The sequence below is a fragment of the Sapajus apella genome, unplaced genomic scaffold, assembly GCF_009761245.1.
Source record: "Sapajus apella isolate SASKATOON/1434 unplaced genomic scaffold, GSC_monkey_1.0 scaffold7, whole genome shotgun sequence".
Classification (NCBI taxonomy): Eukaryota; Metazoa; Chordata; class Mammalia; order Primates; family Cebidae; genus Sapajus; species Sapajus apella.
The window spans coordinates 35,607,877-35,622,647 of NW_022436947.1; the positions used below are offsets into that span (position 1 = coordinate 35,607,877).

General features: G+C 39.5%; 1 protein-coding gene and 1 pseudogene across 12 annotated transcripts in view; one reads left to right on the forward strand and one right to left on the reverse strand.

The window, feature by feature from the left end:
• The window catches only part of SRPK2 (SRSF protein kinase 2), a 270,433-nt gene that overhangs the window by 174,309 nt on the left and 81,353 nt on the right, over positions 1–14,771 (forward strand). For all 12 annotated transcript variants that reach the window (XM_032275728.1, XM_032275724.1, XM_032275727.1 and 9 more), the window contains one exon: positions 3,339–3,493. In XM_032275728.1, coding sequence (XP_032131619.1) covers positions 3,339–3,493 — 155 coding nt within the window. The remainder of the gene's footprint in view (positions 1–3,338; positions 3,494–14,771) is intronic.
• Positions 1,706–2,477, reverse strand: LOC116550039 (annotated as a pseudogene).

Consider the following 14,771-nt stretch of genomic DNA (forward strand, 5'->3'; position numbering starts at 1 on the left):
GAGAGAGAGAGAGAGAGAGAGAGAGAGAGAGAGAGAGACAGACAGAGACAGAGACAGAGACAGAGAGACAGAGTGTAATTATTCTCTTTCAGGGCTCTATGAGGAGAATGGTTATAACTGGGAGTGTTATCACCACCACAATCCTGATGTCTATTACCTAGGGAGCTGTAACTGTTGAGTCTTCATAAATTCCAGCAAGCAGCAAGCAGTACATTTTCAGCTTATGAATATTCTTTATATGACCTGCCAAAGATATTCATACCTTCCAGTATTTGCCTTTAAGGTGATCTACTGTGTGATTCCCACCTCTTCGTCAGGATGTTGGGTGTCTCTGCTGCCTTCTACTCCTACCCCTTCCTTTAGTTGTGGCCGTGTGGGTTTTTTTGTCGGCAAGCCATGTACATTAGTGGTGAAGTTGAGGGTTCTCAGATTGGCCAAGGATTTAGAGGCCCAGTTTAGAAGAGACAGTGGTTGGGGCAGCTCCTTTGGCCCTGTCTCTTTAGTGGCAGCTGCAGATGAGCTTGCGCATTGCTTTGACCCTCAGCTTCTCAAGATTCCAGGGCTGAAGAGTGAGTTTTGGCTGTGCGCCCCAGGCTGGTGCTACAGTGAGGAGAGAAAGTATCCAGAATCAGCCTTCCACTGGGCAAAGAGCAACAGTGTTCCGAAAGGAAATCTAGCAGTGACACCAAGATTCCTTTGGTCCCAATAACTAGGGACCCCTTATTTCACTCTATTTATGCTCTCTCTGGGGAATACCTCCACCAGTCGAATGACTCCCTTGCCCCTGCCACATTTATCTGTTCAAAACCACCTTTTACCCACACAGTTGTGGTCAGGTGAGAATGTTCAGTGGTAGTTTTTTTTTTTTTTTAAATTTTAAAATACGTTTATTTGTATTGTATGTTTTACAATACAGTATTTTTTATTGTATGTTTTGCATATAATAAAAATAAATGTATCCTTTGCTGAACACTCCAGCAAAGAAAATAATTATAATAATTTCAAAATGAAATCCCTGGATTCAGTAAATATCTTTTATAATCAATTATACTAAATCAATATCTAGAAATATAGATAGACAAAGTTAGGTAATGAATGAATAAAATAAATAAAATGATTATGTGAACTGTAAATTTCAGAGATGAGGGATCATGCATGATCATTTAAGTCACTCTGCCACTTTTTAAAATAATACCATTGACATTTGCTTCAATCACACATTCATTGCAGGAGAGTTAAATTAGACTGCTAATAACAACTGAAAGCTGTGATCTTTGTTAGCTTAAAATTTAATTTAATACAAAGATATTCAAGATGAAAATGTTAGGACCCTAGATCAGGAGCTTTCAGTGCATGTTGCTCTACTTTGTTGTAGGCAAGATTCAAGTAAGTCTAAGACAGAAGAGTGTTTCCATTGAAGACATGATCTAAGAATCGCCTTCTGAGGAGGCAAATTATGTTCTGTAGAAACTACGTAGCTAGCCACCAAGATGTTACTAATAAAGGTTTCCTTATACTAGCAACTAGCCATGTGTAAAAGGTCTTAGCCAGTATTACAAAAATAAAACATTTAGAGTAATATTTATGAATATAAGCATAATTGGTACCTTGCCTTCTACTAATAATTATCTTCAAAATGATAAAAGCAGCTTTCAGCTGTGGTTCTTCTCTGGGTTGAGAAGGTGCAGTACACATGGGTTGTCAACTAATATGGCTTCTGAAAGCATTCTTTGGAAGCAGCTGGATTTGGTTTGATTGTAGGAGAATCAGTGCCCACTTTGCTGGGCAGACTTCTCCACGGATTTCTACATTTTGGAATGCCTTCACCAAGTGAAGTGTTTCTTCCATGCTTTGGCGCACTAGGAGATCTGACACTCAAGTGCTTGGTGACTCCATTGGGGTTGATTATGAAGAGACCTCTTAGTGCAAAACCAGGACCATCTAACAGCACACCATTGTCTTGGGAAATTTGCTCAGTTAAATCTGACAAGAGTGTGACGCTCCTGTGCCCCCAACTGCCATTCTTTCTTGGTGTATTTATCTAGGCAAGATGACTAAAGTGGGAATCCACTGAGACCGAAACAACTTCAGAGTTCACATTGGCGAACTCCTTATCTGTGTCACTAAAAGCAACAGTTTCTGTAGAACACCCAAGGTGAAATCCAAAGGATAGAAGAAAAGCACCAAAAATTTCCCTTTAAAGTCATCAAGTTTTAGGTCTTTGAACTCTCCATCTCTCCATTGACAATGGCTGTACCCTTAAAATAAGGTGCATGCCAGGTGACAGCAGGTGAATGGTATAAGGAACTGGTGGTAAATAATTTTGCTTGATCAGAACCAGACCACAATATGTTTGTCAAGCTCATTCTTCCAGTTGCAGCAGGCCTGTTGGCTGCAGTGGCAGAAATGCCCCAAGGTTTGGCACTCACATGTCAGGCAACCGACCCTCAGAGCAACCTTTCCATAGCAGCCGCCATCTTCAGGGCATGTGTTCAGTGGTAGTTTAATTAGTAGGGTACCTTAAGGGAGGGATGTCCTTCTGGCATCCAAGTTGAGACTGTAGGGTCCTATTTCCCCACATTGGGACAAGGTTAGAAATAGTAAGTGAATCCCATTATGAATAGATTTCCATTATGAACCTTTCTCCTCATAGAGCCCTGAAAGGGAATAATCAATCAGTCTCTTTCTGTCTCTCTCTAACAACACACACACTCTTTCCCTCCCTCCCTCCCTCCCTCTCTCTCTCTGTCACAGAATACATTAAAAACTTCCAACAGGCCTTACAGAAGTATAAGAATCTTTCTGGCAATCTTGTATATTTTAGATACAGTGTATATTAATCAGCTTTTATAAGTATTTGAAACCTAGCCTCATTGCTACTGTGGGAAAATAATTCTGATTTTCAAATAACAGGAAAAAAGTGCTTTCAAAAGTTGAGTGCTCCTTGCACCTGTATTTTTATAATCTTGGTGATATTTTCTAACCAATAAGGCTGTATACCATGGAATATGCTTTCATTTCACTTAAATTTCCCAAAATTGGTAGGACTTCAGTGAAGCACTGAAATTTCATGACATTGGTATTTCTTGAAACTCTAAGTGAAAAGATAACTAAAAAATGTTTCTTAGCTAATAAGGGCAGATTTGTTTTTTTTGGCCTGACCTATATGTTGAAACACTACTTGAATTCAACTAAAATGGGTGAAGTGACATTAAATGGCATTCCTTCTTAGTATGTGACAAATTTTATTTTTTCCCCCATATTAAGAAATGCTAAAATGCATCCATAAAGCAAGATGTACTTCTCAGTAAATGGGAATTTTCTCTCTGCTCTTTCAGGCCGGAGCCTCAACAGAAAGCTCCTTTAGTTCCTCCTCCTCCACCGCCACCACCACCACCACCACCTTTGCCAGACCCCACGCCCCCAGAGCCAGAGGAGGAGATCCTGGGATCAGATGACGAGGAGCAAGAGGACCCTGCGGACTACTGCAAAGGTGATGTGCCGAGCATGGCGGTGTGGGGTGTGCCTTCCCCATTAGGCTACTTAATAATTTGTTTGCGGAATGGACAAGGAGGGGAGGGGTTAGTAATGCAGATTGCTTGGTCTTCATTAAATTAGCCTCGTTGTGTCATTATCATTTTAAATTCTTAGGTCCTTGTATACAGAACAATATCAGAAAATTTAAGTGATAAGAGAGAAAATTGTAGGAGAAAATACATGCCTGTGTATATACACATTCTAGGAACTTTCAAAAGGACGTAAGTCTGTTAGAATTAAAGATAGTATACAGCAGGACAGTTGGAGGACATAATAAACCATCTAAAAAGAGCATGGGGCCAGTGCAGTGGCTCAAGCCTGTAATCCCAGCACTTTGGGAAGTCGAGGTGGGCAGATTGCTTGAGTTCTGGAGTTTAAGACCAGCTTGGGCAACATGGTGAGACCTTGTCTCTACAAAAAGTGCAAAAAATTAGCTGAATGTGGTGGTAAGTGCCTGTAGACCCAGGTACTCGGGAGGCTGAGGTGGGAGGAAGGCTTGAGCTCAGAAGACAGAGGTTTCAGTGAGCTGAGATTGGATCGTGCCACTGCACTGCTGCCTAGGCGGCAGAACCAGATCCTCTCTCAAAAAATTAAAGTACAATAAAAAAATAATTTAAAAAAGCGTAGGGAGGAGAAAGTATACCAGGCTCCTTACGGGAGCTAATTATAACTCTTGTGCACTTATTTGACTTTCTGTTTTCTGACTGCTAAGACTAAACGAAAACCATTCCTTTCTGTGTATAGCTTTGAATTACATAGCATTCATTGTCTGTGGGAAGCAAGCAAGCACATTTGTTTACAAAGAAAGATTCTTTCCTGGCATTGTACTTGACGAAAAAGACATTCTGTGGGGTTCTGCCATTGTGTGACATAGTGGGTTATGTTTTCAGCTATGATTTCATGGAAGACATAGACACTATTCAAGTGGAGTGTTTTTGTATTGATGCCTTGTGAAGACCAAGAGCGTATAGTGAAACTCATAAAGGGCAAGCATGTTGTGTGATGAATATTAGGAACAATATGATCTAGACACCATGCTTTATGTAGACCCAACTTTGAGAATCTAGGAGAAAGAGAAATGACTATTCAGCTGCTGCTTTGTTACTTAACTTACTCTTTTGGACATTAGTTTTATGGAATTTGGAACTCCTGAGCAGTTGGTGAGATTATTTGCTACAGATTTTTAAAAAAGTAAATCAGATTCAATATAGCAGTAAAATAAATGGCAGAAAATGCAGACATGTTCCGACCATAAAGCATTAATGAATTTTGGGGTCTATATATCTTAATAATTCATCATTTATTTAGTAGATACAGGTCATTTGTGTGTTGTTAAGGAACAGTGTACATTTAGTTACCTGCTAAGAGGAAGAGAAAGTTACTCTGCTGCAAAAGTGGAAGAACGAATCAGCTACTGTAACCTGATTTTTCCGCAGGTGCATGTACTTACACATAGAATCAATGTTTTCCTTAGAAAAGAGAATGTGGATCTTACTTAGCATTTGTTTGAATAGTGGTTTTGACCCCAAAGATCTATGCAGTCTAGTAAAAGAAAAGATAGAGTCTGTTTGAAAGGTGACAAGAAGGTGTTTTCCATCCTTCCTCTTACTCTGCATTTCTTGTACTGTCTTCGATTTTGCTGCTGAGGCCCAGAGCATTACGTTCATCTGTAGGAACATTCATTTTTCTTTTCTTGTTTTTTTGAGAGAGTCTTGTTCTGTTGCCCAGGCTGGAGTGCGGTGGTGTGGTCAGAGCTCAGTGCAGCCTTAACTCCTGGGCTTGAGCATCCTCCTACCTCAGCCTCCTAAGCAGTTGGAACTGCAGGCATGTGTCACCACCCCTGGCTAATTAACATTATTATTATTATTTTTTTATAGCGACAGGGTTTGGCTGGAACCGTTCTTTTAGGAGCAATTACCTTCAGCAGGTAGGCTCTACCAAGCAGGAATAAAAATTGTCTCATCTGGATCTTAAGTATGTGGGTCAGGAGATGTAACCAATCCTCTTGCCCCGTTACTACCTCTGGGAACCAGCACAGCAGACATCCAAACCTGAAATATAGGGCTAAGAATAAAGTATTCCGCAGCCAGGGCTGATTCTAGGTAACATTCACTGAAATGTAAACTTCATAGAGCATTAAAGCCAGCATCAGTGAGGCCATTAGGGATTGTAAAGTTCTTTCCTTACACCTGCCACTACCCTCCCCTCCACCCCCCACACCGAATTTGGTAAGTAACTTGTGCCTTTAATTAGCATTACATGTGACAGATGCCCTACTATGAATTTTGTGGTGTATTCCACAACAATTTGTGTAAGATTACTGACATATACATATTCAGGGAGTCCAAGGAATTGATTGGGAATGTCTGGAATAAGACCTGTGGCTTTCTCATTTTTTGTTCTCATATAAAGAGAGAAATTCCCTCACCCTCTGCCAGGACTGGTTGAGCTAACGTTACTAATATGGTGTTTTATCACCTCTCAGTACTTTAGTACATTTTACCTACAATCAAGTACATTCTCCTATAAATCACAATACAACCATGAAGATCAGGAACGTAACGCTGATACCTCATGACCATTTAGTCCGCGGGCTCACAGGTACTGCCGATTGCCGGCTGCTGTCCATTATATGTAATGAATCTGTGGCTGAATCGTATATTTTGTTTGCTTGTTTTTGTAATTTCTTTTAATTTTGAAGAGTTCCTTAATGATTTCCTGGCTTTCAGGTCCTTGACATTTTTGAGGATTGTAGTCCACTTATTTTGTACAGTGTTTCTCAATTTGGGATACCACAGACGTGATGTTGTCTTTTTGCATTGCATCCCTTCAGATGGTATACAGGTTTGATTTATTGCATTGGAATCGATGACTTCACTTGATCAAGATTGTGTCTGCCAGATATCCCTGGCAGCTATTCTTTTCCCCTAGTAATTAATACGTATTTCATTGAGAGTTACTTTGAGACTACATATATAACCCATTCTTACATTTATTCCTGTCGCCACCCCTACCCTGGGCTGACTTTCTGTCTCAGATGGACTGATTCATTCATGGATCTCCATTTTATTCAGTGGCTTATAATTAGTTACCTTCCTTATATGTTTTGATGCTTAGATTATCCCAAATTTGATTCTCAGGAGCCCCTTCATATTGCTTCTGTGTCCTTTTGAAATGCCTCAGTCATTGATTGGTTCTTTTCTTGTTTTGTTTTGAGATGAAGTCTCACTCTGCTGCCCAGGCTGGAGTGCAGTGGTGCGATCTTGGTTTCATTGCAACCTCCGCCTCTTGGGTTCCAGCGATTCTCATGCCTCAGTCTCCTGAGTGGCTGGGAATACAGGTGTATGCCACCTTGCCTGGTTAACCTTTGTACTTGCAGTAGAGATGGGGTTTTACCATGTTGGCCCAGCTGGTTTTGAACTCCTGACCTCAGTGATCCTTCTGCCTTGGTTCAAAACCTGGCTCTCTTGCATTGTAGCTTCATATTCTTGGACAAGTTCCTTTCTCTTTAGGCTTTGGTTTTTCATCTATGACATGATATATGAATCTTACTACCTAAGATTTTTATGAGGATTAAAATGAGATAAATATGTGAAGTTCATGACACAGTATCTGATAAGAGGCTCTTAAGAAATGTGAGTTTTACTCATCTTCTGTCTCTTCCATCATTCTTTTCTTGGTGTGTTCCCATCTGTACTTTCATGCTATACCCATCAGTGCTGGGCACCCAACTCCCTGACCATGTCTCATGTTGGGTGTGTTTCCTTAACCTCTGAAGAGAGAGCTGTCAGCACTGTCTGTCTTTTTTATATATTACATCTGGTCTGTTGTCTGGGCACAAGCTGTGGCAGCAGGCTGTGCAGTTTATTCGGATTCTGCTTCCAAGCCATGGGGATTACCAGGATCAGTCACAGGATCAGCCTGTAAACAAACACTGTTGGGAGGTCTTGTTTAACACATGCTTGTTTCACGAATTTGAGCAAAATAACCCATGTCACAGCCAAACCTCCTCCTGTGGGAAGATTTGTGTTTCATATGGGGTTTTCAGAGGCAGTAGGAGTGCCTGGTTAACATTCTTAGGCTGCACTGTAAACCCCTGAATTGGAATCCTCGGGAGTGGGTATTTAACAAATTCGTCAGGTGATTTTTCTGCATGTTGAACACCTTAAGATATGCTCCGTTCTAAGGTCTGAGTGTACCATTCTTCTAAAACTCTATAAGATACAACCACATGAAGGTATACTTGCAGTGTAAGTGGAATCATTGCTTTGAACTACCTCATGTTCCTAACTTTGTCCAGAAGCCTCAGCATATACTCGCTGCATGGACGTACTAAATGGTGACCGTAGGAACAGCACCTTGCAGTATCAGGCTGCCTGTATTCACTCGGATGTGAGTTTTGTTTCTCTCTTAAATCATTTTTAGATCAGCTGGCACCTTTGTACAGTTTTTATTTCTTGGATTATTTCTGGAGATATCAGTTCAACAGCTGTGGTCTGACTTGGTATGAAAAGACATCATTTCCTTAGTAATGCCTTCTTTGAGCCTCTAATCAAATCCTAATCAGACCCTTTCCTTTATTACCCGCAGTATTGTCCCTTCCCGCCCCCTATTTTTCGTAGTGTGGACTTGTACATTTATTTCTGTGTTCACGTATCCCCTCCTCTCTAGTCTGAAAGGTTCCCTTTGGTCAAGGCCCTGTATTTTGTTAACTCCACTGCATTTGAAGTATCCACAGTGTGGTGCATATTGTTCTTTGGATAAAGGCATTTTCTCTAGAGTTAGGCTGCAAGTAAGGGATACGTAGAGTGCTGATGTTGAAGTGGATCTGGGAAGGCATGATGGCATGAGCTGACTGGCAAATCAGAATATAGAGCTTTGTTTCTGCCTCATGTTTTCTTAAAATCATCCATAGTGCTCCACAATTCTTATCTCTCACACACATTTGAGCAGCATACATTTCATATCTGTGAAAACTTAGAATAATATTTTCTTCAATATAGAGCATAAATATACACACTAGAAACCTGTCAGAGGAGTTCCTTCCTATATGGCTCATTCTTCCCTCACTGCAACCTCCACCTCCCAGGTTCAAGCGATTCTCCTTCCTCAGCCTCTCAAGTAGCTTGGCTTACAGGAGTGTACCACCATGTCCAGCTAGTTTTTGTAATTTTAGTAGAGATAAGGTTTTATCAGGTAGCCACCATGCCCAACCTGTTTTATTTTTTAAGGGAAAAAACCAAAGTACCTTAAAGCTGCTTTAGAATTGGTATTTGTACAGTAAAAATAATAACTAAAGAAATATTTGTACAGCTAAGTATGTTGGCTGTCTTACATCAGAGGTTCTTCACTGGAGACAGTTCTGACCCCGGGAGCCCATTTTGAATGTTTGGAGATGTTTGGTTGCTGTAACTGAGGCTGCTACCGGCATCTATTGGGCAGAGCCAGGGATGCTGTTAAACATCCCCCTGGTGCATGGGACAGTTACCAATAAAAATAAATTACTCACCTCCTAATGTCAGTAGTGTCCAGATGGAAAAAGTCTGCCCTAAAAATACTTGTTTTTCTCTATGAAAATGGTGTTGCGTGGCTTAAGTATTTTATAGAAGTGTGGTCCTTACTTTCTGTTCTTTTTGATACAACGATAACCTTTCTTCATTCACAGTTCTTTTACTTAAAATCATTAATGCAGCACAGATACTTAATTCACTATGCTTTTCATTTATTAGTTGGCTTAATTTGGCTTACTTTCAAGCCTTAAAAAGAAACCCTACTTACCTATGTGAACAAAGCAGTAGATGCTCTTGAACCTATTACATAAGGCCTCATTACATTTCTTTTATGGAGACCAAAGAGGTTCTGACTCCTGATCTGTTGGTGCTTTAAATTGACAAGGATATTTATGATACAAGCCTTAAATAGCATGACAGGTGAATTCATGGTTTATTCATTGAGGCTTGACGATGTGCAAAGCCTTGTACTGTACTACAGGGCGCATAGAGGTAAATGAGAAACAGCCCTACTTTCTAGATTATGGCCTCATAGACTTGGCCACTAGAATATCAGCTACTTAAGGGCAGAGCCTTGACCTGTCCAGCTTCCCTGGCACCCCAGTAGAACAATCTGTGATCTGCTGAATAGTGACTGAATGAATAGACTGCTCAAATATCTTTTTCATATTTCTAAGTGTGGTTCACTAATAATAAGTAAGAAAAGGGAACATACGTGAGGGCTTAAAAGGAAGAAGGTTGTTTTTGATTAGAGGAATCTGAAAGGATTTCTTAAAAAATGGAAAGTGACTTTGTTAGAAAAGAATATTGCGATGATATTGAGAGTATAGGGCACTTCTCAGACCGAATCCTGGAGGTAGAGCAAGGTGTGAGAAGCCGTAAGTGCTTGTGTTTTCCTAACAAACGGGGAAACTAAAAATTGGTGGTAAAAGGTTAGGCTTAAAAGTAGTTTCGGAGCATCATGTAGAGGACAGAGATGAGCGTGATAAATTTGTGATGAAGTAGCTTTAAAGCATCACTTCAAAGTATTATCAAAAATCCCCACAGAAAAATGAAAGAAGCAGAGTAGAAACAGAATCGTGGTGTTATGATCATAGTTAGCAGGCTAGGTGCGGTGGCTCACACCTGTAATCCCAGCACTTTGGGAGATTAAGGCGGATGGATCATGAGGTCAGGAGATTGAGAGCATCTGGATAACATGGTGAAACCCCATCTCTGGCATGCACCTTAGTCCCAGCTACTCAGGAGGCTGAGGCAGGAGAATCGCTTCAACCTGGGAGGCAGAGGTTACAGTGAGCCGAGATCACACCACTGCACTACAGCCTGGGCAGCAGAGCCAGACTCTCTCTCAAAAATAAAATAAAATAAAATAATAAAAACAAAAACATATTTAGCAAAAGAACAATGCCAAAATGTCAGCAGTATGGGGTAAGCCTGGGGTGGTTTTTTGAAATGTACTTTAGTTGCTGCAGCACCATTTATTGAGAAGACTTCTCCCCCAGCTGTTGAATTGCCTGCCTTTGTCCATCAGTAGACAGCATGTATGGGGGTTTGTTTGTGGACTCCATCTACTCAGTCCCTCTGTTGGTCAATGCTTGCTCTAAGGGTCTGGTTACTGTAGCTTTAAATAGCACGTCTTCAATGGGTAGTGTCAGTCCTCGAGCTTTGTGCTTCTCTTCCAGGATTGTTTTGTATGTATAAATTCTTAGTCAGCTTATACGTGTAAGTTTTAGATATGCCTTAATAATATTGAATCTTCCAATCCATAAACATATTTGTGTCCATTTATATAGGACTTTATTTTTCTCAGAAATGTTTTGTGATTTTTGGTGTGGAAGTCTTTCTCATATTTAAATTTTTTTTTCTGGCTTTAAAAAATGCTATTATAAATGACAGTTGTGTTTTGATGGGCTTATAGAAGTGTAAGTGATTCTTATGCACTGACCACGTGGCCTGTAACTATGATGTTTGCTTATTTATTAGTGTTTGTGCATTTGTAAATTTCTCTGGGTTTTCTCTACACGCAATCATTTCATCATTTCAGTACAATTGAAGGGTTTTCTTCTTCCTTTTGATTCTTTATAAATTATTATTCTTTGTTGCCTCATTCTTTTATGCATGAGGTTGAATAGAAGTGGTAAGAATAGACCCCCTTGTCTTGTTTCTAATCTTACAGTGAATGTGTAGGTTTTTTTAGATACCTTTATTACGTTGAGATAGATCGTATGTTTAAATATGAAGTTAAAACTGTAAAGTTTCTAACAGAAAGTAGGAAAATATCTTCACAACCTTGGGGATAGAGAAGGATTTCTTAGAGCACATATAAGAAATATGAACTATGAAATAAAAAGTTAATTGAATTGAATCAAAAAACCTTTTCTGATTAAAAGACATTTTTGAAAATGAAAAGACCAGCTTCAGACTGGGAGAAGCTCTTTGCAGTCCATTTATCTGACAAATAATGTGACTGGGAGGGAACTTCAAGAGTGAGGTTTCAGAAAAATGTTCTGTATATTGATTAGAGTGTACATATTTGTCAAAAAGCAGGGAATCGTACATATAAAACCTTGACTTTGATTGTATGTAAATCTGAATTTTAAGAAACATGAAAAGGAGCTAGTTATATCTAGATTGTAGGATTTTGGCTTTTTTATTTTTTATCTCTTTGTCTTGGCTTTCTTTGTTTTCTGCATTGAGCATATAATTCTTTGTAAATATAGAAGAATATGTGCTTTCACTGCTGAAAGAAATCCCAGACGAGACAAACTTAATGGAAACACATCCCATGCTCATAGGTGGGTAGAATCAATATTGTGAAATGACCATACTGCCGAAAACAATCTACTAATTCAATGCAATTCCCATAAAAATACCACCATCATTCTTCACAGAACCAGAAAAATAAATCTTAAAATTCGCATGGAACCAAAAAAGACTGCATGGGCAAAGCAAGACTAAGCCAAAATAAATAAATAAATAAATAAATCTGAAGTTATCACATTATGTGATTTCAAACTATGCTATAAAACCGTAGTCACCAAAACAGCATGGTACTGGTGTAAAAATAGGCACATAGACCAGTGGAACAGAATGGAGAACCCCAAAATAAATCCAAATAGTTAGAGCCAACTGATCTTTGGCAAAGCAAACAAAAACATAAAGTGGGGAAAAAGATACCCTTTTCAAGACATGGTGCTGGGATAATTGGCAAGTCACATGTAGGAGAATGAAACTGGATCCTTGTTTTTCACCTTAAAAAAAAGTCAACTCAAGGTGGATCAAGGACTTAAACAGAAGATTTGATACTATAAAAGTTACAGAAGGTAACATTGAAAAAGGTAACATTGGAAAAATCCCTCTAGACATTGGCTTAGGCAAGGATTTCATGATCAAGAACCTAAAAGCATATATGATAAAAACAAAGTTAAATATCTGGGACCTAATTAAACTAAAGAGCTTTTGCACAGTAAAAGGAACAGTTAGCAGAGTAAACAGACAACCCACAGAGTGGGAGAAAATCTTCACAATCTATACACCTGACAAAGGACTGATATCCAGGAACTACAATGAACTCAAATTAGCAAGAAAAAAAAAAATCCCATGATAAAGTGGGCTAAGGACATGAATAGACAATTCTCCAAAGAAGATAAATAGCCAACAGATGAAAAAAATGCCTAACATTGCTAATGATATGGGAAATGCAAATTACAACCACAGTGCGATACCACCTTGCTCCCGCAAGAATGGCCATAATCAAAAAAATGATAGATGCTGGCATGGATGCCGTGAAAAGGGAACACTTCTACACTGCTGGTGGGAATGTAAACTAGTACAGCCACTATGGAAAACAGTGTGGAGACTCTGTAAAGAACTAAAAGTAGAAGTCCCACTACTGTGTATCTGCCCAGAGGAAAAGAAGTAGTTACACAGAAAAAGGTACTTGCTCTGCATGTTTATAGCAGCACAATTCCCAATAGGGAATTTGGAAAAAAAAAAAAAGCAGACTCAGAAGGGTACTTTTAAAAGTAATCAGTGGGCCAGGCATGGCGGCTAACAGCTATAATCCTAGCACTTTGGGAAGCTGAGGCAGAAGGGTCATTTGATCTCAGGAGTTCGAGACCAGTCTGGGCAACATAGTGAGACATCTCTAGTTTTTAAAAAAGTTTTTTCTAAAAAAGGATAAAAGAAACCAGTGTAGGTTTTAAAGAAGGCTGTGCTATATTTAAGGAAGCTTAATTTGAAATCTTAGATGATTGACATTAAAGAGAGAGAAGATGCAAGGAACAGACAAAAGCAGACAATGCTATGGAGGAACCGTCTTTATTATTCAACAGTCCATTGAATACAGAGGGCAGTGACCAACAAAACCCACACATGCCTAAGTCCTGGAGTAATTAGAAGAATAGTACCTTCTGGGCATCATTTGTCTTAGTGTACTTTGAATTAAATGAAACTGCTTTTCTTTTCCTCCCCTTCCCATTCCTCATTGAGACTGAGCCTCTCATTCTGTTGCCTAGGCTGGAGGGCAGTGGTGCGATCATGGCTGACTGCTTGTCTCAGCCTCCCAGGCCAAGCTATCCTCCTGAGTAGCTGGGACTACGGGTCTGCACCACCATGCCTGGCTGATACTTAAATTTTTTGTAGATATAGGGTCTCACCATGTTGCCCAGGCTGGTCTTGAACTTCTGAGCTCAAGGAATTCTCACACTTCTGTCTCTCAAAGTTCTAAGGATTGTGGGCATGAGTCACCATGCCTGGCAGATTTTTAAATTGTTTGTAGAGATGGGGTCTCCTGCTGTGTCCCAGGGTGGTTGTCATTTCTTTTTTGCTTTGGATATTGTTTGGCTATGAAAAAGCTCAGAGCCAAATGTTTAGCCCACCTCTAACAAGTGAACAGTAATTTATAGGATGCATTCTGTATCCTAACCTCACTGTAGCATTATTCTATTTTATTTTTTCTCAGTTGCTTTTTCTGTGTCCCAATTTCTTTCTAATTGTTAATCTTACATTGTGGTTTTATAAGCTGCCTCAATTCCTTATAGAAAAAATAGTGTAACATATGTTAAAACATCACATTGTACCCCATACATACAATTATTTATTTTATAAAAATAAAATTTTAAACATGATAAAGTAATGTTGGCACTATGAGTAGAAACAGTGAAGTCACAGTTGGTCTGGGGTAAATGTTGATGAGTTTGACTGTTGTTGGAAATATCAAGAAGGTGGTTAGATATATGAATCGGAAGGCTCAGAAGAATCAGCAAGCAGGTGGTTTAGTAAAGAATTTAACCTTGCCCAAAGAGAGATCTGGCCTTTGTCCTTGGAGCCTTCCAGGGGCATAGAGATCTGGGTGCTTGGGGCACACCTGATAGTCTAACAGTGTGGCACATTATTGAACCTGAGGATGGTCTTTGGGATCCCCAAACTCTGGTTCATGTCAGAAGGGAAGGCAGTTGGTAGACTGTTCCTAAATCTTACACAAATATTATAGATTTGATTTGATAGGTAAAACAGATCATATAATGGTTGGTAAGTACATTTTAATAAAAGAGAAGAGGATGCAGAGAGGCTGTTCAGTGACTAGACTTTGAAAAATTTAATAGAATGCAAGAGGAAAAGGAACAAGTACAAGAAATAGACATAGCAGTCAGGGAGGTAGGAGAGCAACCAAGATGTGTGTTAATTCTGACATGGAGGGGACTGAGATGGCAGCCATGGTGT